Source organism: Chenopodium quinoa, unplaced genomic scaffold (genome assembly GCF_001683475.1).
Source record: "Chenopodium quinoa cultivar QQ74 unplaced genomic scaffold, ASM168347v1, whole genome shotgun sequence".
NCBI classification, from domain to species: domain Eukaryota; kingdom Viridiplantae; phylum Streptophyta; class Magnoliopsida; order Caryophyllales; family Amaranthaceae; genus Chenopodium; species Chenopodium quinoa.
The window spans coordinates 131,908-157,791 of record NW_018745195.1 but is presented as its reverse complement, the minus strand read 5'-3'; the positions used below and the strand labels follow the sequence as shown (position 1 = coordinate 157,791).

The following is a 25,884-nucleotide window of genomic DNA, read 5'->3' as shown; positions in this document are numbered from 1 at the left end:
GAAATACAAGAAGTGAGCCTAAAAAAAGGGTTAAATTAAGAGAGAGAAAAACTAAACAATACAATGAGCTCGAAAATTGAATTGAGTTAGCAGTAAAGAGAGCCATAAACATAATTGAAGTTGTAGTGTGATTAATTAGTGATGGGAGAAGGAGATGAAGAAAGAGAGAAATGGATGAATAACGAGTATTTATCTTTACATCAGATACTTCTTCTGGGCGAAGGAGATTTCTCATTTGCATTATCCTTGGCACTTTCATTTGCTTCTGCTACTAACATTCTCGCTACTTCACTCGACTCTTATGGTCTCTCTTTCTCTTCTTTCTAGGGTTTCTCTTTCTTTTGTTTAATAATATACATTGTAGTTGCTAAAAGTGTTTGTTGATTGTTGGGTTTTCTTCATTTTCTTTGTTTTATTCACTTTAAATTTTGCTGGATTTTTGTTTCTTTATGGGTCAACATCCACACACCATTTTCTAGTTACTAAATTAAATTATTTTTGTGTGGGGTTCGATAAATAATAGATTGATCAAGTAATATATTTGTCACCATTTTCTTTAGGGTTTGTCTTCATTTATTTATCCTTGAGGATTATGCTCCTTTTTAGTATAAAGTCATGTTCTTTTTAATAGTGTCAATCTTGACTCTAACTTTTGGTTATTAGTTGATTTGATTATGGATTATCTACTTAATCTGAAAATGTTGAGAGCTAAGTAGTTCATTCATTGAATCGCATTTTGAGTATTATGTCAAGATCATCTCGTATTAGTGTCTAGATTATTGGATTTTGGATGGATTGTTTCTCAAATGGTTATGAGCGTTTATTGGATTTGATTTAGAATTTATATGGTCCTAGTATGCGACATATGCTCTTATTTTTTTTACTTTTTCTTTGACCTCAGGAGTCCAAACTAGCTTGGAATGAATAGTTTGAGTAACATATACTATAATTTAGGAGAGTCAAAAACTTCATTGCAAAAATACCTGTTACCCTTTGTTTCGGTTGAAAACAATGGGACCTTGCCGAAGGTCCACTGAAATGGAGAAGACTGGATTCGATCCAAGCTGTGTTGGGCCGAAGGTTTCCTGCACAGTGAACACACGTAAACTAGCCTCGGGGGTGTTTCCGAGGAAGGCCCCTCCGATGCTAAAGTCAGTACAATGTGTAAAAAGGAAGACACTATGCAAGAGAGTTTGTAGCTTGAGGCTTTTGTGGAGTATTTCTCAATGCAAGAATGAGCATATGAGTTGGAATAATCGGTGTATGAGATAGTGTATCTGATCTCGTAATATGACTCTCCTCTTGAATGTGTTAATATGAGGGCTTTTATACCTCATCATACTTGGAGAGGTTGGGCTTTAGCCCAATTGGCTTACTTTGTGGGCTGACTTTTGACTTTTGAGCAATTGGAGAGTTGAACCTTGACCTTGGGCTTTTAATTGGATCATTTAGTGCTCCGGCCCAATTTTGACTAAATTGGACCCAAACAACTTGCCCCCCAGACCCGATTTGGAAGAATGACGGGTCGGGTTTGATTTGACTCAGAAAAGGAGGGAAGTAAATGATTTAATTGATCCAAAAATTTGAATTTAAACCGTAATTAATGAGATAACAACGGTTAATGATTTGCGGAAGTTGGACGGATAATGGGCGGTTTAATCACAAGACATGTGTTTAATGGTTACTTAGTGGGTACTTAAGAGAAATTAAAGCACAGACTCTTCGTATCCCGTACCTGGAGATATAAACAGAGGCGCGTCATTCTCCTCACTTATTCACCAACACAAACCCAGAATTCTTCGAGAGAGAAACCGAGAATCCGTATCAAAACTTCGCAAATTCCCCCGAGCATTGAGCTTAGAAACTGAGACTTGCCACTACGAACTCGTAAATCGGCAACTTTCGCTTCAGATTAAGGTAAATTCCTTTGATTTCAGTTTATTTTTCTTCGAATTCGAACTCCTTCCCCTTTTCTTTCGACTTTTCTCTTCGAAATAGTCCATGGCAAGAGGAGTTAGAGGTAGAGCCCGTGCTCCAAGAAGAGCAAGGCCGATTCCCGATCCTAGGAATAGGATTGGGACCTGGAATGGTCGAAGGCCGGAGTCTGACCCTGCTGATGGGATTAGGGCGACTCCCCTTTCCTCGGCTCCTCCTCAAAGAACGGATGAGCCGAGTGCTTCTGGACGGGACGATGAAATTCCCGCTGTCCTTTGGGATATCCTCCCTGGGTTTTCAGAGTGGGAGAATGCCGAAGTCGCTTCGGCCATGATAAAGAACCGCCCCTACTCATGGTGGGTAGAGAACGCCGATCAATATCGATTTGCCGAGCAAATTGAGTTGCATTACGGCATTTTTGAAGCTGATGGATATTGGTGCCGAATGCCCTCAGCATCCGATAGAATCCATCGTCCACCCCCGGGGTATGTGGGGGTGTACACGAGATAGCTTCAGTATGGGCTGAGGTTCCCTTTGGACGTTTTCGTCCGAGACTTGCTGATCCATTACAACATTTCCCTATGTCAGCTAACCCCCACCAGCATCCGAAGGGTGATGACATACTTATGGGTCTGCAAGTTCTTCAAATACGTGCCGAACCTGCACTGCTTCAGAAAGCTCCATCGGCTAGTGCCAAATATTCAGAGTGGGCACGGAAGCCATGGTTCTGGGTGGTATCGGATTGAGTCCCGGCCCCAATACTTGACCATGTGGCCAAATGACTCTTCAGACAAGGACTGGAGAGGTCAATGGATTTGGGTTAGGGCACCCATAGATCCGGGCCACCCTTGTGTCTTCAGCGCTCCCCGGTACTTAGCTGAGCCTGATCCCGAAATGGGAAGTCTAGGTCCCCCCGCAGATAACGGGGCGGATCCGAACCTGGATCAGCAACATATATTCGGCAAACTGCCGAACCCGGGGGGAAGTGGTCGAATGCAGCATATCCCGGAGACTTGGCTCCCCGATACGCATTACGTTTTCCAAGAGAACATGCTAGCAGCTGTTGGCCTCAGCCAAAAGTTTAAGGATGGTAAGCTTCTTCGGCTGGGGCCGAGGCTTTTTAACTACCTCTTTTTCTTCTCTCGCTTTGCTTTTTTATGCTGTGCCAACATATCTGAGCTAAACTTTTTCCCTTTCCTTTTTTCAGAGCGGGACGAGACCAACGTTGGTATTAACTACGCTCGTCTTGGTGTTAACCGAGAGCGAGTTGTAACTGAACGGGCCCCGTCTATCACTGAGCCGAGGCATAGGGAAGTTCATCTGGACTCTTCCCACTTCCAAATTGAGGCTGTTGCTCTGTATCAGAGGCAGAAGCCTTGGTGGAAGAAGAGAGACCCTTGGTTTCAGCTGCTAAACGAAGAAGCTGAAGCTGCCCGCACAGCCGAAGAGGTTGCACGGGTACTTGAGGCTTGTGAAGGAGGAGAAGGGTCCTCCAGAGCTGCTGAAGCCGAAGCTGTAGCTAGAGCAGCTGAAGAAGACGAGGCTTTGCTGAAAACCTCGGTGAGCTTTCAGACAACTTTTTTCTTTTCTTCTTTCTTCTTTTTTTTTTTTTTTTTTTTTTTACTCACATTCTTCTTCCCCCCTGTCTGTTGCAGTCTGAAGAGAGTAACAGACACAGAGAAGGCAAAGCTCCTGTTCGTCCCGAAGATCAAATACAAGAGTCTTCAGACTCAGATATGGACGAGCAGCCCCTTCTGAAAAGGCGCCGAAGGATGGCCATCATCGGCCCTCATGATTTTCAGCAGAGGCCGATGACCATCGGCGTCGCAATAAGGGAACCTGAGGAAGGCAATGGATCGCCGAGGGTTCCCCAGCCAACACCCCAATCTCCTCAAAAGACCCCTCCGCCACCTCCTGAGATGGAGGTGGATCAGAGAACTCCCGAACCTAAGGGAGGGGTCCAAGAAGAAATCAAGGAGAGTGCTGCTGAGCACGAAAATAAAGATGCCGTGATGTCAAGTGCTGAAGGCTTCACGGCAGATATCGCAAGAGAGGTTGAGGCTTTCGTCCTCACCCCTGAAGAAGAGGAGGTCATAGTACTTGACTCCTCTGAGAAGGACGATGCTGAGACAACCAAAGCTAATCAAGCTCCATCGTCGTCCTTCCCTTCTTTCCAGACTCTGCATTCTGGAGAAATGGGTTTCTCGGCCCCCCGAATTCCAATCCCAGATCACATCTGGGACCTCATATGGGGTCAAAACCGAGAAGGAGCTGCAGCCTACTTCGGCAATTTTGCTGGCATGTCCGAAGTAGACAGGGCAAGGATCTGGTCGCTGAAGGCCACTGCTGGGATGGGCGAATCCAGTAGATCAGTTCCTGACCCAGCCAGGTCTAACCAACTGCTGATGATGCAGGTAATTTTCCTTCATTTCCTCCGAAATTCAGCTCTATTTTTTTTTTTTTCTTATTACTTATTTTTTTTTTTTTTTTTTGTCTTCCTGTTTTCAGTTCGTGCACAATCAGACTCTCACTGTAGAGCTGATTGATACCCTACAAGATAGGGTAGACGCTGCTGTGCACGAAAGGAAGGTGGCTGAAGAGGAAGTTAAGCTTGCTAAGCTGAAGCAAGCAGCAGCTGAAGAGAAGCAGCAGGAGGTTGAGGAGTACGGTAAAAATTCCTCCAGGAGCATATGGGAGTGGACGTCTCCAAATTCAAGGCTGCTATTGAGAGCCGAATTCAAGAAGGAACTGCTGCACAAGCTGAAGTGCAGCAGCGTCTAGAGGCTCTTGAAGCCAGCCGAATGGCTGCTGAAGAGTTGCTCCTGGCCAAAGACGTCCAACTCTCAGAGGCTGCTGCTGCTGCTGAAGCCCAAAGAGCTAAATTCCAAGAGGCTGAGGATCGACTGCTGATCCAGAAAGTTGAAGTGGCCCAAGCTCAGACAAAGGCTTTCCAAATTCAGCAAGAGCTGAATGAGCTGAAGGGTTCCTCCTCCAAAGTCGCTGATGAGCTGAAGAAATCCAAGGAAGACTTGGAGGAGACCCAGAAGAAGCTGGCTGATGCTGAGGCTTCACTCAAGGTCCGTGTTTATACCCAAGAGGAATATGAGATGGGTTTCAGAAACGGATTCCGAGTATGCCGAAGAGTCTGCCTTCATGCTGAGCCGAAACTGGACTGGTCTAAATGTGCTGAGTGGGTCCAGAATCCCGAAGACCCTCACATGAAGTATGCAACTCCAGCTGAAGCTGAAATTCTTAAGGCTGAGGAAGCCGAAGAGGAAGCTGAAAGACTGGAGTTGGAAGCTGAGCAGAGGGAAAGGGAGGCTCGGCAAAGTGCAAAGCCCGCCTCTTCTGCTGCTGGGGCTGAGGCCACCATGGGACTCAACGCTGATCAGTCTGATCCCCCGGCTGAAGCATAGGAACTCGGGCAGTCGTCTTCAGAATCTTGCGGTTCATCATGTGCTTAACTTTAGACTTGCCGCTTTCTGAGTTTTTTGCCTTGTTTTTTGCTTCAGCTTGCCTTGTCGTACAGCAGTTTTATTTTTTTGCTTATGTACGTATTTCGGCAGCTGTTATTTTCCGCTTGTGGGCGGCTGCCGATACTGAATTATTGAACTTGTAGCTCAATTTTTTTTTCTTCAGTTGCTTTATTTTTGAATGCTTTACTGTTTCTTTTCTTCAACTCTGCCGAACATAGCTGCACTGCATGCTTCTTGCCCCCACAGAAATTGAAGTATGACTTTAGTTGAATAAGCAATTTCTGAACTTCTTCAAAATGGATATCCGAAACGCAGGGCCAACTGAAGGCAATGCTTCTGGGATACAAGTCTTACTGAAGATTGACTGTCTGAAAGTTGGATATCCGAAACACAGGGCCAACTGAAGGCAATGCTTGGGATATTAGCTTTCTGGGACTAACTTCTTTAGAACAAGTCTTACTGAAATTTGACTTCAGCTGAAAGACCAGCGTTCTTAAAGAAGACGCATATCCGAAACACAGGGCCAACTTAAGGCAATGTTTCGGATAATGGCTCTCTGGGATACAAGGCTCAGTTAAGGCAATATCCCAGGATTGTCCATGGACTCATGTCTTTGGAGAACAGGTCTTACTGATGTTTGATTTCAGCTGAAAGACCAGTGTTCTTTAAAAAGACTGAGTTTTGTAAGCCATCTGAAACCCAGTTACCCGAAGGCGAAGGTTTCAGACGAGGCTGATTTAAAAAGGCTGTTATCCTTGATTTTCTGTCTATCTTTGAAAAATGGATACCCGAAACACAGGGCCAACTTAAGGCAATGTTTCGGATAATGGCTCTCTGGGATACAAGGCTCAGTTAAGGCAATATCCCAGAATTGTCCATGGACTCATGTCTTTGGAGAACAAGTCTTACTGAAGTTTGACTTCAGCTGAAAGACCAGTGTTCTTTAAAAAGACATGAGTTTTGTAAGCCATCTGAAACCCAGTTACCCGAAGGCGAAGGTTTCAGACGAGGCTGATTTAAAAATTTTCAACTGTTGCTGTTATCCTTGATTTTCTGGCTATCTTTGAAAAATGGATACCCGAAACACAGGGCCAACTTAAGGCAATGTTTCGGATAATGGCTCTCTGGGATACAAGGCTCAGTTAAGGCAATATCCCAGAATTGTCCATGGACTCATGTCTTTGGAGAACAAGTCTTACTGAAGTTTGACTTCAGCTGAAAGACCGGTGTTCTTTAAAAAGACAGGTTTTGTCAGCAATCTGAAACCCAGTTACCCGAAGGCGAAGGCTTCAGACGAGGCTGAATAAAAAACCCTCAAAGAGTAGATAGAACAAAGAAAATTTTGAAAGGATAAAAAAGTTGTAAATTTTATATAAATGGCGGCTCCAAGGCCTTTCATTAGTTCAAAATGTACTTACAAAGATTGTTCTGCCCCGAAGGGTTTACACATGGTATCTTTTCAGTACATCAGCGTTCCAGTGATTTTTCAACTCAGTTCCATCCAACTGCCGAAGTCGGTATGTCCCTGGCTGAAGCTCATCATATATTTCGTAAGGTCCCTCCCATGTAGCTGAGAGCTTCCCATGGATTCGGCCTTTCTGAACTGCAGCAGCATTCCGAAGGACAAGATCTCCAATTTTGAGAGGCCTTGCATGGACCCTTCGGTTATGGGAGATGAGGTCTGAACTTATCCCGGGCATATCAGCTGCCGAGAAAGCAAACACATCTCTGTTATCCCGCAGGAGCTGAATAAGTTCACAACGGGTGTTAGGATCAAGGTCCATCCCGATTGTTACACATTTCTCAGCATCTCCTTCGGCCAACTCAACTGTTTCAGTCTGTTGGTCCATGTCCATTGCCGATGGACTGGACTCTTCAGAATCTGGTCTGCTGCCAATGTCAGCAGGTGTCCCAGTCTTTATGTTCTTCGGCTGGCTCTCTGAGTCTTTCGGCTCAGCTGAAGAGTCAACCTTTTCCCTTTCGGGACCTTTTTCTCTGGGCACGGATCCTTGGGCCGAAGCACTTAGGCCTTTCGGCTTTTTTGTGCTTGGCTCTCTTTCTTTTTCCTCCTCATCCCTGTCGTCATCTGGGCGACTACTGGATGGCTTGAGGTAGTTGCACCTTCGGGCGTCCTTTTGGTTGCCCTGTATCCTTTCGGGGAAGCCGGCGTCTGAGACATAAATCATCAGCTGATGATAAGTTGAGACGACCCTTGGATCTCGTGAATTATGGGTCTCCCCAAAATCACGTTGTACACTGAAGGAGCGTCGATGACCAAAAACTCAATCATGACGTTCCGGGCTGCCTCATCGCAACCGATGGTGACAGGAAGTGTCACCTTCCCATCTGGATAAGTTGAAGCCCCATTGAACCCGGATACCGGATAGGGTACCGGCGTAAGGTGCTTGGGCTTCAGCTTAATTTGGTTGTAGGCCTTTCGGAACAGAATGTTTGCTCCGCTGCCACCGTCAACAAGGACCTTACTGACGTCGTGGTTGGCCACCGTGGCGATGATCACCAACGGATCCTCGTGAGGAAACGTAATCCCCCGGCAGTCGGCGGCTGTGAACGTCATGTTCGGCACCGGCGACTGGGGAGATTGAATGTCAGCGTTGTTCACCTGGTGAGTCAAAGCTCTAAGGTGACGCTTGTGCTCCCTCCGAGAGTATATTCCTCCCGAGATAACATTGATCGGAGGGAATTTCCCCTCCGGTTTTTTACTGTTTTTCCGAGGGAAATCAAGGTCCTGCCGAGGGTCCTTTGCTAACCTTTCGGATTCTTTTTTCTCGCGGTGATCCGCGATGTATTTTTTCAAGTATCCCTTCCGGACCATGTCTTCTATCTGGTCCTTCAGCTGGATACACTCCTCAGTGTTGTGGCCCGAAGACTCGTGGAACTCACACCACTGATTTTTATTTTTTCGCTGATACCACTCTGGGAGTGGTCTCGGCTTTCGGTAACTCTGCTCCTCCTTCGTCACACTGTAAATTTTGGCGCGTGGAAGAGAGAGCGGAGTGTAGGACTCGTATCTGCCTGTGTATGAGGCAAACCTGTCCTTCTTTAGGTCGCTGGCCGAAGATGGCTCCGAGGCCTTTGATTTTCCCTTTGCCTTATGGCCTTGGCCTTCAGACAAGGGTATTTGCCTCTGTTTCCCTCCCCCGGATTGAGGTTGGGTTTTTGCTTTATTCCATTCTTCGGCTCGGATGAACTTATCCGAAGCACTAAGAGCTTCCTCCAAGGTCTGCGGGGTATGCATGACCATGAAGTCTAGGAATTTTCCTGGCTGAAGGCCATTCTGCATTGCAAAAACAGCTAGCCCCTGGTCCAGCTGAGAGACGCTTGATGACTCGTTACTGAAACGGGTCAGGTAGTCTCGGAGGCTTTCAGTTTCCCCCTGTTGCAGACCCATGAGCTCTGCGGTAGTCTTCTCTCGGCGGTTTGCCGTGGAAAACTTGCTCCTGAACTTGGAGGACAGATCATCCCAACCTGTTATGGAGCCTTGCCTTACTCCCTTGGAGATCCACGCTTGCGCGACCCCCTTGAGAGTGGTTGGGAAATATTTGCACCAAGTCGCCTCGGATCTGGGGCAAAGATGCATATGAGTCTCATACGAGGCCACGTGGTCCTTCGGATCCGTGGTCCCGTCATATGTGATATGCGACGGTATTTTAACCGTGGGTACGCGCTCTTCTAGTATCCATTGCTCGAATGGTGAACTAGCGGGAAGCATAATGGCCTTGCCCTTGTTCCTGGCCGAAGGGACCGCGCTCCGCCCTCTTAGAGAGGTAGGAGTGGTTTTCGTCCCTGGCTGGGAAGTCTGGGCCTCGGCTGCAGGGAACGTGAGGCGACTACGCACGCTCGGTTCCTGGCCGCCGAGTCGGTCAAGGACGCTTCTGCGAGCAGTCTCAGGTTCCCGGCGAGTAGATTCTGGCCGAGAAGCTGAGCTGCTGCTCTTATGCGCTGCTGGTCTTGAGGATGAGGATCCTTTAAATAATTGAGAGTTCTTCTTCCTCTGTTTTTCATTTTTCCAAGAATCCTCCTCCCACTCTTCCAGTTCCCGGAAGGAAGGAAGCTTCCCACCGTCATGGTCTAACTTCCTCCGCTGATGCCGGGTATGCGGAGGAGTTCGATCACGAGGCGGTGGCATATTCTGTGCCCTCATTGCCTCCATGAGTACTGCCAGCGCTCTTGCCACCTCTTCCGAACTGGGCCCCGTCAAAGGGGTCCCCGGCCGAGTGTGGGCATGAGGCCGTGCAGCCGATGGTTGGCTTCGGGACACCGAATATGTCCTATGATCAGACTGACCCCTGCTAGACCGAGAGTGGTCCGGCCTATATTGGGAGTCATGCATTATAGGAGATAGGGAATCCTCCTTGTGTGATCCTCCCCCCGAGCCGGCACCCTTGGGAGAGTTCCGGTCCGGCGAGGGCGATGGTGTAGGGGTTTTAGGCTTTTCGCCCGCTCCTTGACGGAGGCTTTTGCTCTTGCGGTTCTTAGCCATGGCTGCTAAGATAATTGCAAGATGATCTTGGTTAGGAATTTGGCTTAAAGATTTTTGAAAGTCTTCCCCACAGACGGCGCCAAATTGTTTCGGTTGAAAACAATGGGACCTTGCCGAAGGTCCACTGAAATGGAGAAGACTGGATTCGATCCAAGCTGTGTTGGGCCGAAGGTTTCCTGCACAGTGAACACACGTAAACTAGCCTCGGGGGTGTTTCCGAGGAAGGCCCCTCCGATGCTAAAGTCAGTACAATGTGTAAAAAGGAAGACACTATGCAAGAGAGTTTGTAGCTTGAGGCTTTTGTGGAGTATTTCTCAATGCAAGAATGAGCATATGAGTTGGAATAATCGGTGTATGAGATAGTGTATCTGATCTCGTAATATGACTCTCCTCTTGAATGTGTTAATATGAGGGCTTTTATACCTCATCATACTTGGAGAGGTTGGGCTTTAGCCCAATTGGCTTACTTTGTGGGCTGACTTTTGACTTTTGAGCAATTGGAGAGTTGAACCTTGACCTTGGGCTTTTAATTGGATCATTTAGTGCTCCGGCCCAATTTTGACTAAATTGGACCCAAACACCCTTGAATTATGTTCTAACCTATGTACTCATTGTTTCTAGTTAGTTGTTTTTTGCTTTCATAATTTCTTTTATTAATGTGTTGGTGGAAGCACTTAGCAAGTTATTCATGATTGAATTATACTATGTTTAAGTAAGTAGTAAGCTACTTATCTTGTAAGGACTTGAAAGACTAGTGGCTTTGCTGAATATCTAAGAATACTGGTTTAGTAACATTTGAAAGTGTTCGGTGATATGTTACTGATTTCACTAACACTGAGTTGCTGAATGTTTGGAGTGATGTGGATTCTTCCAGTAGTATGTCGTTTTAATCATCTTAAGTCAAGTATATTCAATTTGGATTCAATTTTATCACACTAAGGTATTGCATTTAACAACTTGTATAGGCTCCAAACTTAATATAAGTATGTACTCCTGAAACAGATTCTTTGATAAAGAAGTACAAAAGAGCAAAATCAAACTTGGATTCACTGGAGAAGTTAGGAGCATCTCTTATACATGGGGTTGATGCAACCAAGATGAAGCTTCACACTGATCTCAAAATGAGGAAGTTTGATCGCATTGTCTTCAACTTTCCCCGCGCAGGCTTTCATGGAACAGAACAAAGCCTGCATCTAATCAAGTAAGCTTAGTACCTATTTTTTTTGGCTGGGGGTGAATTTGAGGTAGCTTAGGATACAAACTGCAGACTGCTGAGATAATATTGTTAGTGCCTTTTCTTCTACATGTTGGTCTTACAATCTTACTTGACGACATGATGTTTTATCAAGTGAAAATCTTTCATGCTTAAGACTCTATGCCATTGTCATAAAATCATCAATTGTCAAGAAAAATATGGAATTTGAAACACTTGGTTTGTTTATATATTGCTAATATCTGTTTTCTTGCGTTACATGTTATTAACTCTTTTGTGTCATGGTATAAACACACGTTATTTTGGTGTCTTCAGCAAGCACAAGAGACTTGTGGATGGATTTTTAAACAATGCTAGTCATATGCTGCGATCCAACGGTGAAATTCACGTTAACCACAAAACGTCTGGTCCATTTTGTCTCTGGAATATCGAGAAACTTGCTTCTCAGAACTCACTTTTACTGATCAGCTGTGTTCCGTTTAAAATTGAGGACTACCCTGGCTATAACAACAAGAGAGGAGACGCCTCTAGATGTGATGAGCCTTTTCGCTTGGGAAAATGCAGCACATTCAAGTTCATCTTATCACTTGGACGTAAGAAAGTGTCCACCAATCACAGTCGAAAGACTTCAGAGAAAACTATACCTCATCAAGAAGAGAGGAACCCTGCAACCAATCACTCTGATTCGCGATATAAACCAGTTACTCTCTTCTCCAGGAATGTGAGGTCTCCAGTCAATGAAAGGTTTAGAGAAGATTTTGCTAGGATATTTCGTTGGTATTTTACTTATGTGGAGGATACATTTGGGAGTCGTGAGGAAAGAATCGGCTATCATGTCCATGAAGCAGTAAGTCGAGGCTATGAGAGATTCACTAATATGGCTTCTGGCAGACCTTCAAGTGACTTCGTCATCTATCTAGAAGAGCTCCATCGCTTGAGTCTTAAAAGGATAGAGTGGTTAAAACATAGCTTAGAAAATATTCGTTGTTCTTAGTTCTAACTGCTGTGAATATAGAGGCAAACTTTGGTGTCTGATGGTTTTTGGGTGCAAAATTTTTATTAACCCACTCTACTCCAAAGCACAGCTTGGATTCTGCTGCTATGATCATGCTGTGAATATGCAAATTTTTGTAAAGAGAAGCTACTCAAGTATGTGTAATGTTTGAACCAATCTAGAGCAATTCTACTGATCTCTTATTACTGATTGCTGAAATAGCATTTATCCAACTATTGTACGTTTCCACTGCAACCCCTGAATTTCTCATATCAGTATTAATGGAGTAAATTGATATATTTTCCTTTGTTATCTCTTACGTATAATAATATCTTTGACTTGTATCATTGTAATCTTCCTAATTAGTTAGGCGTATATTCCTCGCTAGCTGTAAATAATATCTTCTTATAAGGATATTATTATTTTCCTTAATTAGTTTATTCCTTGCACATATTTAGACTATAGCTTGTAATATATATAGTTGACGTTACTTTTGAATACGATCACCATTCATTTCTTCTTATATCAGGAGGGCACCCGTGAGGCCATATCCATTGCGATTTTGTGATTTGTATATAAGATGATAAACCTATCTAATGCTAAGATGTGGAAAAGTCTTCGATCTGAGGGACTTTCTTTTGGTGAAGAATAACCTATGAGCTTCATAGAAGATTATTCTTCTTTGGGATGAAGTTTTTTTTGTGTGTGTGTGCGCGCGCGCAAATGAGGGGCAAGCCTCGTCAAGTATAGATTAACATTAAATGTAGCAATGCTACTCCTACTCTAGTGATGGCACTTAGATCATATCCGTCTTCGAGGTTCGATTATCGCCCTTATACAGTAGAATACATACACCGATAAAAAGTACATGTTTGGAGGGAACAAGTGTGGGTAGAAGATTAATGTAACATAGTTTCAAAACAACCACAATGTTAAACTGAACCAACTTCTTTGACCCAATGATATAACCTTCAATTTTGGACAACTTTTTACTTATATGGACCTTAAAAAGAAAGAGGTCGGGGTGCTTGTATGGACCCCATAAGACTAGAGGAAACCATTTGGGTGGTTGAAATCTTCTCTTGCAACTAATTCTTGATCATTTCAAGCGAGCTAAATCTAAAAAGATCCCAATTAATATTATTTTGATGTTTATAGTTAATGTTTTACTCCGTAACAAGTTGAAGTCAAAATATAAAAACATAAGAAGAAAGTGAGGGTTAAGATTATTTATTTGTTAACAGAATAACTACCGAGTAATAAGCCACTAACAGCCATGTTCCTAGAATTAAGGGCCAGTAATCCATTAACTTAGGACAAAGTCTAATTACAACAATAATAATTTGTAGTTGATGAGCGTACTTAGTAATAGTAAGTGCACTTGCAGACTTCATCAAAATTTGGTGCTTGGTTTCTTCAAGAACGCGTGCAAGATGCTGGCAAAAAACGGAGAGGTGCACATTACTCACAAGACTGCGCATCCTTTTGATCGATGGGATATCGAAAAACTGGCTAGGCAAGCAGGTTTGTACTTGATTGAACAAGTATGGTTCAGAAAGAGGGACTAACCAAGTTATAATAACAAGAAAGGAGAAGGGCATGGAAGTAGATGTGACAAGTCTTTTCCTATAGGTGAATGCTCTACATGTAATTTTGCCAAACTTTAATACAGAGTACCTCGCTTAATTAATTTCATTTAGTCAGAGTCTTTGGCTAGTATTATTATTAGTAAACGTAGGAAAATCTATAAACAAAATAGAAAGAGTTGAAGATAGGAAATAAATCCCTACCTTTTAAAATGTCAAGACTATTATATCCCTAATTTTAAAAAGTGTGAAAAAACACTTTATGAATAGTTTGATGATTATTATATCCTTAAAATGTTTGTTCACCTATATGCTCTTATTAATATAATGTTAATTTGTCTCTAAATGATTTAACTCTTATAAATAGTGTTTGTACAATCATACTCTCAAATATTTATTTACTTATTTACCCTTTATCTCATTATGTTGCCAATAACTAAATGAGCTTCTCGAAAATAGCTAGCTATGATGCCCGTGTTAGCTACCTTAGTTATTTAAAATTTGTTTAGTATTCGAATTTTGGGATCTGAAGGATTTTTATCTCTCAACTATTTTCTTGGGCCCCTTGACAGATAAATCCAGCCCAAATTTAATACATTGGGCTCTGAAAAATTTATCTAGACCTAATATGATGTTTAGGGCCTATGGATGAAAATCCAGCCCAATTTTATTTTGGGCTCATAAGGATTATTCTACAAAATCCAGCCCAGGTAGGACTAAACTTGGCAAACGGGTTGTTCGAGTCGGTTCAATTCGGGTTTCAGGTCAAATTCGGATTAGCACTTCAGGTTAAGTTCGGTTCAGGTCAGTTCGGGTCGATTAAGTTCGGGTCGGGTCAATTTCGGGTCGAGCCAATTCTGGTCGGATCAAGTTTGGGTCGGGTATTTGGGATCCTTTATTAAACAGACAAACAGAATACAGATTGGAAGGAAAACAGTTGAAGGAGCTCCGGAAGATCTTGGGGCAGGAAAGCCAATGACAGCTCACAGCTGAGATGTGTAGCCTACCTAGACTAGTCCAGTTCGTTTCCCTTAACAAGTGATTTTAAAATTACTACATATTTGTTCAACTTTTCTCCAATTGTTGTCTCGTGATTCAAGTTGTATCCTTGATGAATGTTTTTAACTTTACAACAATTGTGCTAAATAAAGTAGCTTGTTACTATGAGATTAGTGGCCTTTTGTATGTCTGAAGCTGAATAATTGAATGTGCCCTTTCCATTCCATTCTATAAAACAATATAAAGTCAAAAGAATATGAAGAGCCTGCAAGATTCCATATACGATGAACTACAGTATTGTTAATGTCAGAGAGAAACTAAGAGTTACGTTGGAAATCAATACAAGTATCTTAATTATGTATCTACTAGTAAATACCAAAAAATTGGGAATGGTAATGGACTAATGGTAACACCAAATTCCTAGTATTTGACAGCATTTTACAATGATAGGAATTGGGTGAGTCCTTTTCATATCCCACTCGATCGGTCCCTATAAATAGTCGAGGGCCTCAAACAAATCAGGGCAAAGAGCAAAATGGGCAGTGAAAGTGATAATATATTGTTGGAAAAACAATTGGTGATGTATGATGAACCCGAGAAAGAAAAATGGATACAGCATTACAGCAGCAGGCATAGGATACTGCTGGTTGGTGAGGGTGACTTTTCATTCGCGGCTTGCTTGGCTACAGCCTTTGGGAATGCCACTAGTATGATCGCTACTTCCCTCGATTCTCAAGGTCTGTTTTATACTTTTATACCTTCACCCTTCACCCTTCACTAAGATTTCAGCTTTAGATTATACATACTTTTCGCATATATATTTTATTGGTAAAGTCTTGTTTTTGGGATTATTGCAGATATGTTGGTAAACAAGTATGCAGATGCAAACAGCAACCTTGATCTTCTCAAGGAGAAGGGTTGTGTCCTGTTGCACAGAGTAGATGCACTTACAATGAGCGAACATCCCGTGTTGCAAAAACAAGTTTTCGATAGAATTGTCTTCAATTTTCCACATACATTACTCCTACTTCGCGAGCATTATGCCGCCCAAATCAAGTATGTAAATTGATTTGTTTTCTTACTAGACAAAGTGAGTAGAATTGTTTAAAATGCATGCTAATATTTAGTATGTCGGTTCCTGTGTGTGCAGGCTTCACCAAGAACTAGTAGTGGGTTTTTTCAAGAGTGCGTACAAGATGGTGGCAGAAAATGGAGAGGTACACGTTACTCACAAGACCGCTCATCCATTTGATCAATGGAATATCGAAGAGCTTGCCAGTGAAGCAGGCCTATACTTGGTTGATGAAGTTAGCTTCTACCAGTGGAATTACCCAGGGTATCATAACAAGAGAGGAGATGGACATGTATGTAGATGTGATGCGTCTTTCCCCATAGGTGCATGCTCTACGTTCAAGTTTGCCAAACTTTGATGTGGATCCAGTGAAACGTGTCGTAGTTGTTAGCTTAATTTGTATTCAAAGTGTGAAGCTGCTCACACAATCATCAATCGAATGGGATGTAACCTTCTAATTCTCAGAATGAAAATTAGCAATTGTGGTATTTTGTTGCCTGTATTTTTCAACTTAAACATATGATGGTGTAAGTAAATTTCATTAGGTTCATACATGTTCGTTTTTGTTAGTTGTCTTTGTATTGTGAAGGGAAGGAATAGAATGGAATCAACTCATCGATCAAATAATCAAAATTATTCACCAAATGTAATGAAGCTTGAGGTGGTAGAGTAGTGGCATCGCTCCTCACGTTATGGGACTTATTTGAGGGATTTTCCTGATCTCTTCCCCCTCCTCCTCCTCCCCAAGAGCCCTTACCTTCTTCTTACCATTAAAACTAACTAATTAATATAGATTTTGATTAAAATAATGCTCCTAATTGTTGTCATTTCTCAAATATTAATATCAGCGAAAAGGTCTTTAATTTGTACCCTCTATTTAAATTTTATTCATAAAATTTGTACGTACATATGTATTTAGATGTTTCGTTATGAATGGAAAAACAAAACTATGAACCCTTCCGTACAAATTTTTACCTAATTTATTTATGCGGTCAAATACTCCCAATTACAAATACTCCGTATAATTCTTTAAATTTATTTTCTACCCAAATGCAAATTGCTATGAAGACAGTGATAGAGTGACATAATTGAAATTTGACCAAAGCTAACTTGGGAAGAAAGAAGTTCCGAAGAAAAATTGGGATTTTGAGGTTAAAAAATACTGATCCAGAATAACTTGGGAAGAAAGATCATCCTACTACATTATCTTATTAATCTTAATTGGAAAATCCACGATTAAAACCGGAACCCCTTCTTTTAATAATCAAATCAGTTCAATTCATCGAATTCAATAAATCCAGAAAAAAAAAAAAGGAAAAGAATGAGTTTTCTGGCGGGGAGATTGGCGGGGAAGGAAGCAGCCTATTTCTTCGAAGAATCCAAACACGCCGTAAGTCGTCTGGCTGAGAAAACCAGCAAATCATCCAAAACCCCAATTCATTCTAATTCTAATTCGGAATCAGCAGCTCCTCCGGATATTCTCCCGGAGATTCTCCGTCATTCTTTACCGGCCAAGATTTATCGGACGGACCTTTCTTCTGATTCATCACTCTCCACTTCGGCTAAATGGGCACTTCCCAATTCCTCAAACGCTTCTCACTCCTCTGTTTCTCCTGACGTTTTGAATCCTCTCACTGGTTTTCTCTCTCTTCCCCAAGTTACCTTTGGTCCCAAGAGGTCTGCTTTCTTCTCTCTCGCTTTTCTTTTATGATCACTTATTCGTGCTAATGTACTGGATAAATTCTAAATTCATCTCATTTTTGGGATTCGGGGGTAGGTTAATTAGATAAGTTCTCTTGTTTGGAAATATTAACCCACTGATTACTAGAATTGTGAAAACATCTGCTTTTGTTTTTTATTTCTGTAATATGTTTATGTGAGGAATTGAAGCAGTTTTATGCTTTTATATGCTATGCTAGCTATGAAATGCCTTCAAATATCAAGCTGAGTATGTGTAGAATGATTAAAATTAATGACTAGTATCTTACACTGTCCTGCATTGCTACAGAAGTTGGTCTTGTCAACGTTTTTGATGTGGAGAGAGTAGTAAAGGGCAGTGATATTTTGCTGATCTTGTCAACTTTGTTGATGTAGAGAGGATTTCAAAGGGCAATGATGTATAGTAGTTTACATTATCTAATGGTGTGGATGCAGGTGGCAGTTGCCGACACCGCAGTCATCGGTTACAGCATCAACAGCCAATGACTTGCGCCTCCAACACCAAACACACATCAATCCTGAAAAAGCAAGAGCTGCAGCCGAAGGTCTTTCACACAGTATGCATTCTTTTCCTGGATCCTTGCCTGCATTTCTCTAGTCATTTATGCATCTGAAGTTTGTTTCTTGATTTGAATATGATGTACCAAACCTCATGCTGCATTGAGTAAATATGATATATGCTCTCACAGCAGCAGAAGAACTTCTCAAAGTATTGGATTTTAAATCAATCTGTATGCCCATTCGTTTAGTAATATGCTACTCATTAATTTTGCTTGTAGTTGGGAAAGCCTTTGCTGTTGCTACTGCAATTATCTTTGGTACTGCTGCGCTGACATTCGGATTCTTTGCATCACAGCTACAACTTCATAATGTAAGTGAATGACTTGCTCTTTCCTGCAACCATTTGTGTATCTTGAACATGTTCTATGTACTTCCTAAAGCCTTGATCATATTGATATTTCAAACTATTCCAAGGATACTTGTTAAATAGATCAGTACCAGGATCATGGTGATTTTGATGTGACTTTGTATGGTTAATTTTTCGCATATATTGGTGCTTGGCTCGATTAAAAAATCATATTATTGAGTAAAATAATATTCTAATATTTCTGACAGGAATTAAGGATTTAAGGGTATGTAAGAAACATCATATAGCACAACTCCAATTGCTCGCCAACTTTTGAAAAGATTGCATATTTGCATCCATTTTAATTGTCAAAAAACTTGTCTTGGCTGCTTTCAAATCATTTCAGCCTTTGTATGTATGTATATATGTATATTGTAGAGGACATACTAGATGTGCTTGGAGTTTGTACTTATTCAACCATAGCCAAGTAACCCAACATTGTGGATGCGGAATTTTTTTTGGAGTTTGTCATAAAGTAGTTAGTGGAAGTATTTTTTTTCTATTAAATACGGAGCATACAATAGGTGCGTTCTACTATTTAAGAGCCCATCTGCAGTGATTGAAACAACTTGATAAGTTCTCCAGAGTGATTATACCTTTGGGTTATGCCTGTTTTGATTAGCATTTCTGGAAATGAAACTTTTAGTGTATTTAAGTTTCTTTTTAGCTTATATGCACATGGATATTTTAAATTTTAAACCTAGTCAAGAAGTCAGGTTGTACTTTAATTTTTAAACCTTTTATAAGCTTGGTTCTAATCCTATAAGATTTTCTTCTTTGATATGTTAATTTACTTAAGTTAATGCATTAGAGTGATGGTATGAACTCTGGTTAATTATTTTGCATAATTTGATGCCTGGCTCGATTAAACAAAGTCAAATTATTGAGTGAAATAATGAATGATAAATCTGATAAGAATTTGGGCTATATAAGAAAGATCATATAGCGCGGTACGGTCCAATAGTTCATTTACCTAAATTAGAACTTGGGAGGATTGCATCCTTTTTTAATGATAAAAAGCCTGTCCTGTGGGCTATCAAATGAGATCCTTTGTATGTAGACTCCATATTAGATGTGTTTACTGTAATACTGCGTAGAGTTTGTGCTGATCCAACCATATCCAATATCGTGGATCCGGGATATAAGTTTGGAGTAATAATATTATCAGTTTATCACAATAGGTGTATTTTAGAGCCTGATGCAGCAATTGACACAATTTGAAAAAAAAACTTGCTAGTGAATATTTTATGCATACTTCCTGTTTTTGTTAGCGTTGCCAAAAATTCATTTAGTTTGAACCTTATAAATGTTGTAGTTTCTTTCTGAGTCTATACATGGATCTTTTAAATTAAAGCCAAGTCAATAAGTCAAGTTGTACTTTAGTTTTTGAACATGTTGGAATCCTGGTCTTATAAGATACAAAATAGTAAGTCTCTTTGATTTGTTTGCTTACATGAAATTAATACATTACAGACGGATGATATTCGGATAAAGGGAAGGGATTTAGTCCGGCCAAAATTCGAGAATATCAAAGAGCAATTGCACCCCCTGAAAGACTGGGTACATACTAGCTTTGCTTGATGAATTTATTTTGTTGAGCTTTTGTTTTATGCTTGTGTAATAACTAGAAGTTTGCTATTTTAGGCTGAAAATACTTCAAAGAAGTGGCACCTCAAGAATGAGCAGGATATAAAAGAGAGGCCCATTGTAAAGGAGCTTTCAAAGATATTACGTGCAAAAGATTCTGCATGACCTGAATCTGTTGTGTTCTTCGTTTTCTCCAATCCTTGTCTATATATCTCTGTAAGTGGTGACTGTGTTGTTGAAAAGAATAAGGGTAATGGCAATAGATTCAAGTGTTGTCCTTAAAAGAAGTCTAGATGTTTCCATGCATTTTTGTAAAAATCCTCTGTTTTTCAGATAATAGAGGAAAATTGAATGTAAAATATTTTTGTTTCCACTTGAAAATTTTAGCTGGTAAATGTATAATATCCTGTGAAAAGGTTTTTTTTTTTGGTTTATGGTAGCACTGTGGCAGAGACCTTAAATAATCCTATTTGTCAAATTCTCATGTAATATACACATTAGTATATATTAACACACCACATCTCAAGTATATAGTTCTGTACGTAGTTCAGATTATGGAATGTTGGCCACCTCTACATTCAAGTGCTGAAGCAAAGTTTCTGAAAAGCGAAGAAATCATAGGATAGAGGTTAAAGCTTCTTTATCATGATGGAGGTGCTGAGTAGCCAGTTCTGAATTGAATAAGAAACCTCATTCTTGGAGTTCTGGCCTTGTGTTTTGGGCTACCTTTTACCTTGTTTTGCTTTCATTTCCTACATAGTATTTCTTTTCTTTTCTTCCTTCGAAATTTGTACTAAAGTTGGTTGCGTGTCTGAATTGTTTGCTGATTAATTTTGTAATGAAAATCAGCAAATGCAAAGAAGATGAGAGAAGATCAGGAGATTGATGCGCAGATATTATGTGATTAAGGATTATTTTAGCCAGTAGATTACCATTCCAGTATGGAAAGGGGTATTCACTATTCAGGTAGATGGCAAGGCCAATTACAGTCCAAGCTGAAAAAGCACTAAATTGGGCAGTGCTCTTTATCTGATTAAAACGGTCAGTGCTTTCTTTACCTATTTACAGTATTACAGTTTCTGATATCAGGAGTCCACTGCCCAGAAGAGTGTGTATGCTCCGATCCAGGAGGACACACTCTGCATTTGATTAGTCATTTAAGGTCTGTTTTTGAACTTTTAAGTTGATGAGGAAGTCTTGTTGAAGTTTGGTGGAAGTTGAGAATAAACATGGTAGGACATACTCGTACGTACCTGCCATTTCAATCCATCTCACTTTTTCTGCGCATCACGGGAAAACAGGCAAAATGACAAATAAGACGATCTCACAGTAAATTTGGCAAATAATCTCATGCATTTATTTCAAACTATTAGCTATACTTATTTTGGTGCTGAAAATGACGTGAAATGTTGTGCATACATTTGGCATTAAGCTTCTCCATGCTTTTGTTGTACCCATACGACATTTCCAAAGGATAAGATAAAATTTTATTATGTAGCTGAAAACTACATGTATTGTCGATCAATACTTATATTGAAAACAAATACTTTTGTAAAGAACTCTATAATTGTATGCAATCAATGTTTTAGCATCACTTGTTTCAGAATGGATGTACTGTCGTCGTAAATTTTGGAGTCTATATGAATTGAAATTAAACATCTGATTAGATGGACAAGTGCACTATATAAATTAGTACTGTACTAATTAGTACTATAACTGGTTGATTTGGATCACCTTTATAGATTAGAAAAATCTGCTGATAGATTAGATTTTATATAGGTTGAAGGATTCAGAGACAGGGACGTGTATTGTGTACTGTATTTTAGCACTCACATATTCCTCTCTTTTGTCAACTTGCTTATACAGCAGCCTTTTCTCTCCAATCAGGAATTTTCCTTTTTTTTTCTTTTTTTTTTTTTTTATTCTTAAAGTGGTGAGAAGATTCTCACTGACTCCAAATCTTCATATATGGCGTACTCTATTTACTAATCAATTTTCTATCTATATAATGGGGAACTTAAATCATACGAAATGTATTTCTTTATACAATGATTTTGGTATTAGTAAGAAGTATGATATCTTATTAAACGAGTTGGTCTTGGAGATGATTAGCATATATATGTTGTCTCAATACTACTCACAATTCATTTGGTACAAGATTGTAACAAGGTTTGAGTGACTGATGATGAATTTGATGTGTAATTTTGGTCTTAAATGTTGTGGTATGGATGTCCAAAGTAATACAAGTAGATCTCAACTTTTAATCACGTATTTTCATTGCAATGTATTACCAAAATCTTAAACATTGGATTCTTTCATCTCCTATTTGGATTAAATTTGTAAATTACACTCTCAACTTTAGAGAAGATATAGAGAGAAAAGTCGTCAAAATTAGAGAGCAAAAATCCAATTTATACAATGTGAACAAAAGTCATAAGAATGTGTTCTTCCCCTATCTTTTGAACATATTTTGTCTAAACTAAATAAAAGCAGAGTAGTTAATTATGTTTGCCTTTGTTTAAATGATATTATGTAAATTAAGTCAAAATTAACAACAAATCTTAAATGAAAATATGGAGAGAAGGTAATCAAGGTATTAGGGAAAAATGCATACTCCTATATGAATGGTTTGGGTTGATTAAGATGTATTGAGCTCCAAATGTCTTTATGTACACGCTTAAGAGAATTGGTCCACATAAACTTAAACAGCAATTAGTCAATTAAAGAAGATGGCCCACATTGATTAATGGGTTGTTGCTGAAAGTGTTAGATTTAGGTTGGTTCAATGGTCGTTTTCTATTGTTTTCAATGTTTTGTCAAGAAAAAGGTGAGCTACCATTTACCCTGACTATTATGATATCATACCATGGTTCCACATGTCACTCTGTTTTGTTAAACCCTTCTTCACAAGCCATTTTGATGCAACCTTACATTCATCTATCAAACCATTGATGTTTACGTTCTCAATCTTTACTACTTTGATCATGTGGAAGGAGTATTAATGTATTTAATTCTACTATTAGCTCATTCAATTAGTTTAATTATTATTATTGGATAAGAGATGGAAATGAGTTTTTGGATTTCTAGAATGAAGACTGATAAAGTTAATTGTATGATACTTTGCTTCTAAGCCACCAAAGGCCTAAACCAAAAAAATCAAAATTCTTTATCTTCCTTGAACTACAACTTGAGGCTTAATACTGCAAAAGTTGAGTTGAGTATAAATCTCATTTAGATATAACTGATATTGATAAGGTATCTAATGTCTATCCTACACTCGGGTGTAAATTTGCACTCTTACATCATCTTTTGTAGTATGTCTCTAAAATGGAATGACCTCTTAATGATGTTCAAGACAAATAATATAGTTGAGTAAAGAAAAAATATCTACTCAATAATAAACTTGTAAAATGACCATAGTACCCCTAGAAAAAATACATAGATAAATGTAGCTAGAACCCATACTGTATGTCTGAAAAACAGAGAGGGGTTGGTTCAGGTAGCCTATTGCCTGGAAGCAAAGGGTTTGAAGAAGAGTGACGTAAAGCAAAAAACGAAAATGGTATCTCAAAATGAATGATTGCGTGCCCGAAACCACAATCCAAGTGGGGATTATGGGTCCAACGATAACCATAATCAATGAATAATATTAATGAGGGAATCTTTCTTTGTTTGTCATAGTGTATGAATAAATAAAGAATCTATAACAGAGAAGATTGAGTAAGAATACTGTTATGTGAGTTAGAAAGAGATTATGTATTAAGAAGAAGAAGCAGCAGTTGTGGCGGAGGAAGAAGAAACAGAAAAGCTGGGAAAGGCAGGAGGTGGAGAGTTGTTGGATGGTATATTTGATTGCATCCATGACATCACTGCTGTCATTGCTTCTTCATCAGCTGGGTGGAGGATGAAGGATTCTGCTTACCGTGTGCATACCACCTCTCGCCTCGCTCAATGGCGTATCGAAAACCTCTCCTCTTGTACTTACCGTCGTTCTGATCCTTTTAAGATTGGTCTTTGGAATTGGCACTTGGCTTTAGAGAAGAATAGGGTGTTGATGTTAAAGTTGTATCCTGAGGTTTCCAATTTGACCAGAGAGAATCCTCCCATCGCGTCTTTTATTATCCGTGTCTTGTCTTCTGTTGGTGATCGCAAGCCCCTCGTTCACCCTGGTTTGTTTCTTATTCATGCACATTTCAATTTTTTTTTTTAATCGTCATTTCATTCTTTCAATTTATACGAGTTCTGCGATGCTACTGCAGGTATAACAGACCAGCAGCTCAAAAGCAACGACGATTTTGTTTGGCCTATCAACGTTCCACTAACTGGGAAATTCATCATTGATGTTGAATTTCTGGACTTGAAGACTTCGTCTCCAAAAGTAAGCATTTCAGTTGATACGTACCTTATGGACTCTTATCATGTGCTGTACAAGCGTAGAATAGTATTTGTACATAGAGATTTGTTTGTTGAGATGAAAAATGAAACTCTACTGCAGGGTGGGGAGCCCTGTTCCATCTGGGCAGAAGGGTCAAGCAGCAGGAGGTCTAACAGCTCAGCTCTCAGCGGCCTCAGACGGATGCTGACAGAAGGCATCTACACAGACATTACAATCAACACGTCCGATGGGTGTGTTGGAGCCCACAGGGCAGTTTTAGCTGCACGGTCCCCGGTGTTTCAAAGCATGTTCTCTCACGACCTGCAGGAGAAGGAATTTTCTACCATAAACATATCAGACATGACTGTAGATTCTTGCCAAGCCTTGCTCAGTTACCTGTACGGCTGCATAGAGCACAAGGATTTTCTGCATCACCGCCTCTCCCTCCTCCGTGCAGCTGACAAGTATGACATCGCGGATCTCAAAGAAGCGTGCCATGTCAGCCTCCTTGAGGACATTGACGCCAAGAATGTACTAGAAAGACTACAAAATGCATCCCTGTACCAGCTGCCTGAACTTAAGAGCAGCTGTATGAGGTATTTGGTCCAGTTTGGAAAGATATATGATCTTCGCGATGAATTCAATGTGTTCCTTCAATGTGCTGATAGGGAATTGATTGCCGAAATCTTCCAAGAAATTCTTGCTACCTGGAAAGGTTTCTGATTCTTTGGTAATGCCTGATGGAGTATAACGTACTCCAGGAGGGCTAATTAAGTTATTGCATGTGTTGATGTACATACAACATGTCTGATCTTGAATGAATCTTATTAAACCCAATTCGAGTACTGATTTCTTTGTGTTTGGTATGAATGTAAACATATGTTTACAGGTACTGTATATAATACTAGTTTTTTGAAGAGTCAAGATTGTACGCGTATTGATTTGGCGAAAAAAAAGTGAGAGTATCTTCCTCCTTAATACCATGCTTTATACTTTCAACCATTTCAATTTGAAATCAGGTTAGAGGCGCAATTAGTACGAGTACATCACAATGGATAGATAAATAAAGAAGAGAACTTAAAGATGTGAAGACATAATCAATTAATTATGGCGTCAAAAAGACCCTTATTGTCATTGGTCTTCCTAAAATGTGTCATCTAATCCTAACAAAATTTACACATACCCGATTCTCCTACCCGGTATACGAAACCTAAAACCCAAACTCTTCCCAAAATTAATTTACACAATTTGGCCTGAGCCAACCCGGCCAAAAATAAATGTTCTTGTAAAATATTACTTTGTATTTTGTTAAAATAAGTGTCTCAACCATAAATCTAAAAAAGACCTAATTCGAACCCAAAATCAACCCAAACAAGTCATACCCGAAAATAATCCAACCTAAAGAGACTATTCAAAAATGATCCGAATGACCCGATTGTTACCTCTAATACTATTACTACTATCGTTCTTATGATAGAAATAACTTTGGTAATTTGGCAACGATCGAGGCATGCACTGTC

The 25,884-nt window shown here is 40.3% G+C and overlaps 4 protein-coding genes across 4 annotated transcripts; all 4 read left to right on the top strand.

Moving 5' to 3' along the window:
* Positions 1-16: 16 nt before the first annotated feature.
* Positions 17-12,369, top strand: LOC110711000 (heavy metal-associated isoprenylated plant protein 41-like). Its single transcript, XM_021889363.1, has 3 exons — positions 17-304; positions 10,915-11,113; positions 11,441-12,369. The coding sequence occupies exons 1-3, from the start codon at positions 142-144 to the stop codon at positions 12,117-12,119; spliced, it is 1,041 nt and encodes a 346-aa protein (XP_021745055.1). The 5' UTR covers positions 17-141; the 3' UTR covers positions 12,120-12,369.
* A 2,870-nt stretch (positions 12,370-15,239) lies between these two features.
* On the top strand, positions 15,240-16,505 carry LOC110711035 (uncharacterized protein At4g26485-like). The gene is made up of 3 exons (XM_021889407.1): positions 15,240-15,441; positions 15,562-15,760; positions 15,855-16,505. The coding sequence occupies exons 1-3, from the start codon at positions 15,240-15,242 to the stop codon at positions 16,132-16,134; spliced, it is 681 nt and encodes a 226-aa protein (XP_021745099.1). The 3' UTR covers positions 16,135-16,505.
* Positions 16,506-16,855: 350 nt separating this feature from the next.
* On the top strand, positions 16,856-20,986 carry LOC110711047. Its single transcript, XM_021889423.1, has 5 exons — positions 16,856-17,453; positions 17,931-18,052; positions 18,275-18,366; positions 19,876-19,962; positions 20,047-20,986. Exons 1-5 carry the CDS (start codon positions 17,098-17,100, stop codon positions 20,152-20,154), a joined length of 765 nt encoding a protein of 254 aa, XP_021745115.1. The 5' UTR covers positions 16,856-17,097; the 3' UTR covers positions 20,155-20,986.
* A 2,458-nt stretch (positions 20,987-23,444) lies between these two features.
* Positions 23,445-25,340, top strand: LOC110711046 (BTB/POZ domain-containing protein At1g55760-like). The gene is made up of 3 exons (XM_021889422.1): positions 23,445-24,158; positions 24,249-24,367; positions 24,485-25,340. Exons 1-3 carry the CDS (start codon positions 23,894-23,896, stop codon positions 25,085-25,087), a joined length of 987 nt encoding a protein of 328 aa, XP_021745114.1. The 5' UTR covers positions 23,445-23,893; the 3' UTR covers positions 25,088-25,340.
* The last annotated feature ends 544 nt before the right edge of the window (positions 25,341-25,884 follow it).

Bases quoted from the DNA above. Each gene is read 5' to 3' on its own strand.
- LOC110711000 (XM_021889363.1), top strand. From the start codon at position 142: ATGGGAGAAGGAGATGAAGAAAGAGAGAAATGGATGAATAACGAGTAT. The intron at 305-10,914 runs GTCTCTCTTTCT...CTCCTGAAACAG, and splicing joins TACTTCACTCGACTCTTATG to ATTCTTTGATAAAGAAGTAC. The intron at 11,114-11,440 runs GTAAGCTTAGTA...TGGTGTCTTCAG, and splicing joins CAAAGCCTGCATCTAATCAA to CAAGCACAAGAGACTTGTGG.
- LOC110711035 (XM_021889407.1), top strand. From the start codon at position 15,240: ATGGGCAGTGAAAGTGATAATATATTGTTGGAAAAACAATTGGTGATG. The intron at 15,442-15,561 runs GTCTGTTTTATA...GGATTATTGCAG, and splicing joins TACTTCCCTCGATTCTCAAG to ATATGTTGGTAAACAAGTAT. The intron at 15,761-15,854 runs GTATGTAAATTG...CTGTGTGTGCAG, and splicing joins CATTATGCCGCCCAAATCAA to GCTTCACCAAGAACTAGTAG.
- LOC110711047 (XM_021889423.1), top strand. From the start codon at position 17,098: ATGAGTTTTCTGGCGGGGAGATTGGCGGGGAAGGAAGCAGCCTATTTC. The intron at 18,053-18,274 runs GTATGCATTCTT...TTTTGCTTGTAG, and splicing joins AGCCGAAGGTCTTTCACACA to TTGGGAAAGCCTTTGCTGTT. The intron at 19,963-20,046 runs GTACATACTAGC...TTGCTATTTTAG, and splicing joins TGCACCCCCTGAAAGACTGG to GCTGAAAATACTTCAAAGAA.
- LOC110711046 (XM_021889422.1), top strand. From the start codon at position 23,894: ATGAAGGATTCTGCTTACCGTGTGCATACCACCTCTCGCCTCGCTCAA. The intron at 24,159-24,248 runs GTTTGTTTCTTA...ATGCTACTGCAG, and splicing joins CAAGCCCCTCGTTCACCCTG to GTATAACAGACCAGCAGCTC. The intron at 24,368-24,484 runs GTAAGCATTTCA...ACTCTACTGCAG, and splicing joins TGAAGACTTCGTCTCCAAAA to GGTGGGGAGCCCTGTTCCAT.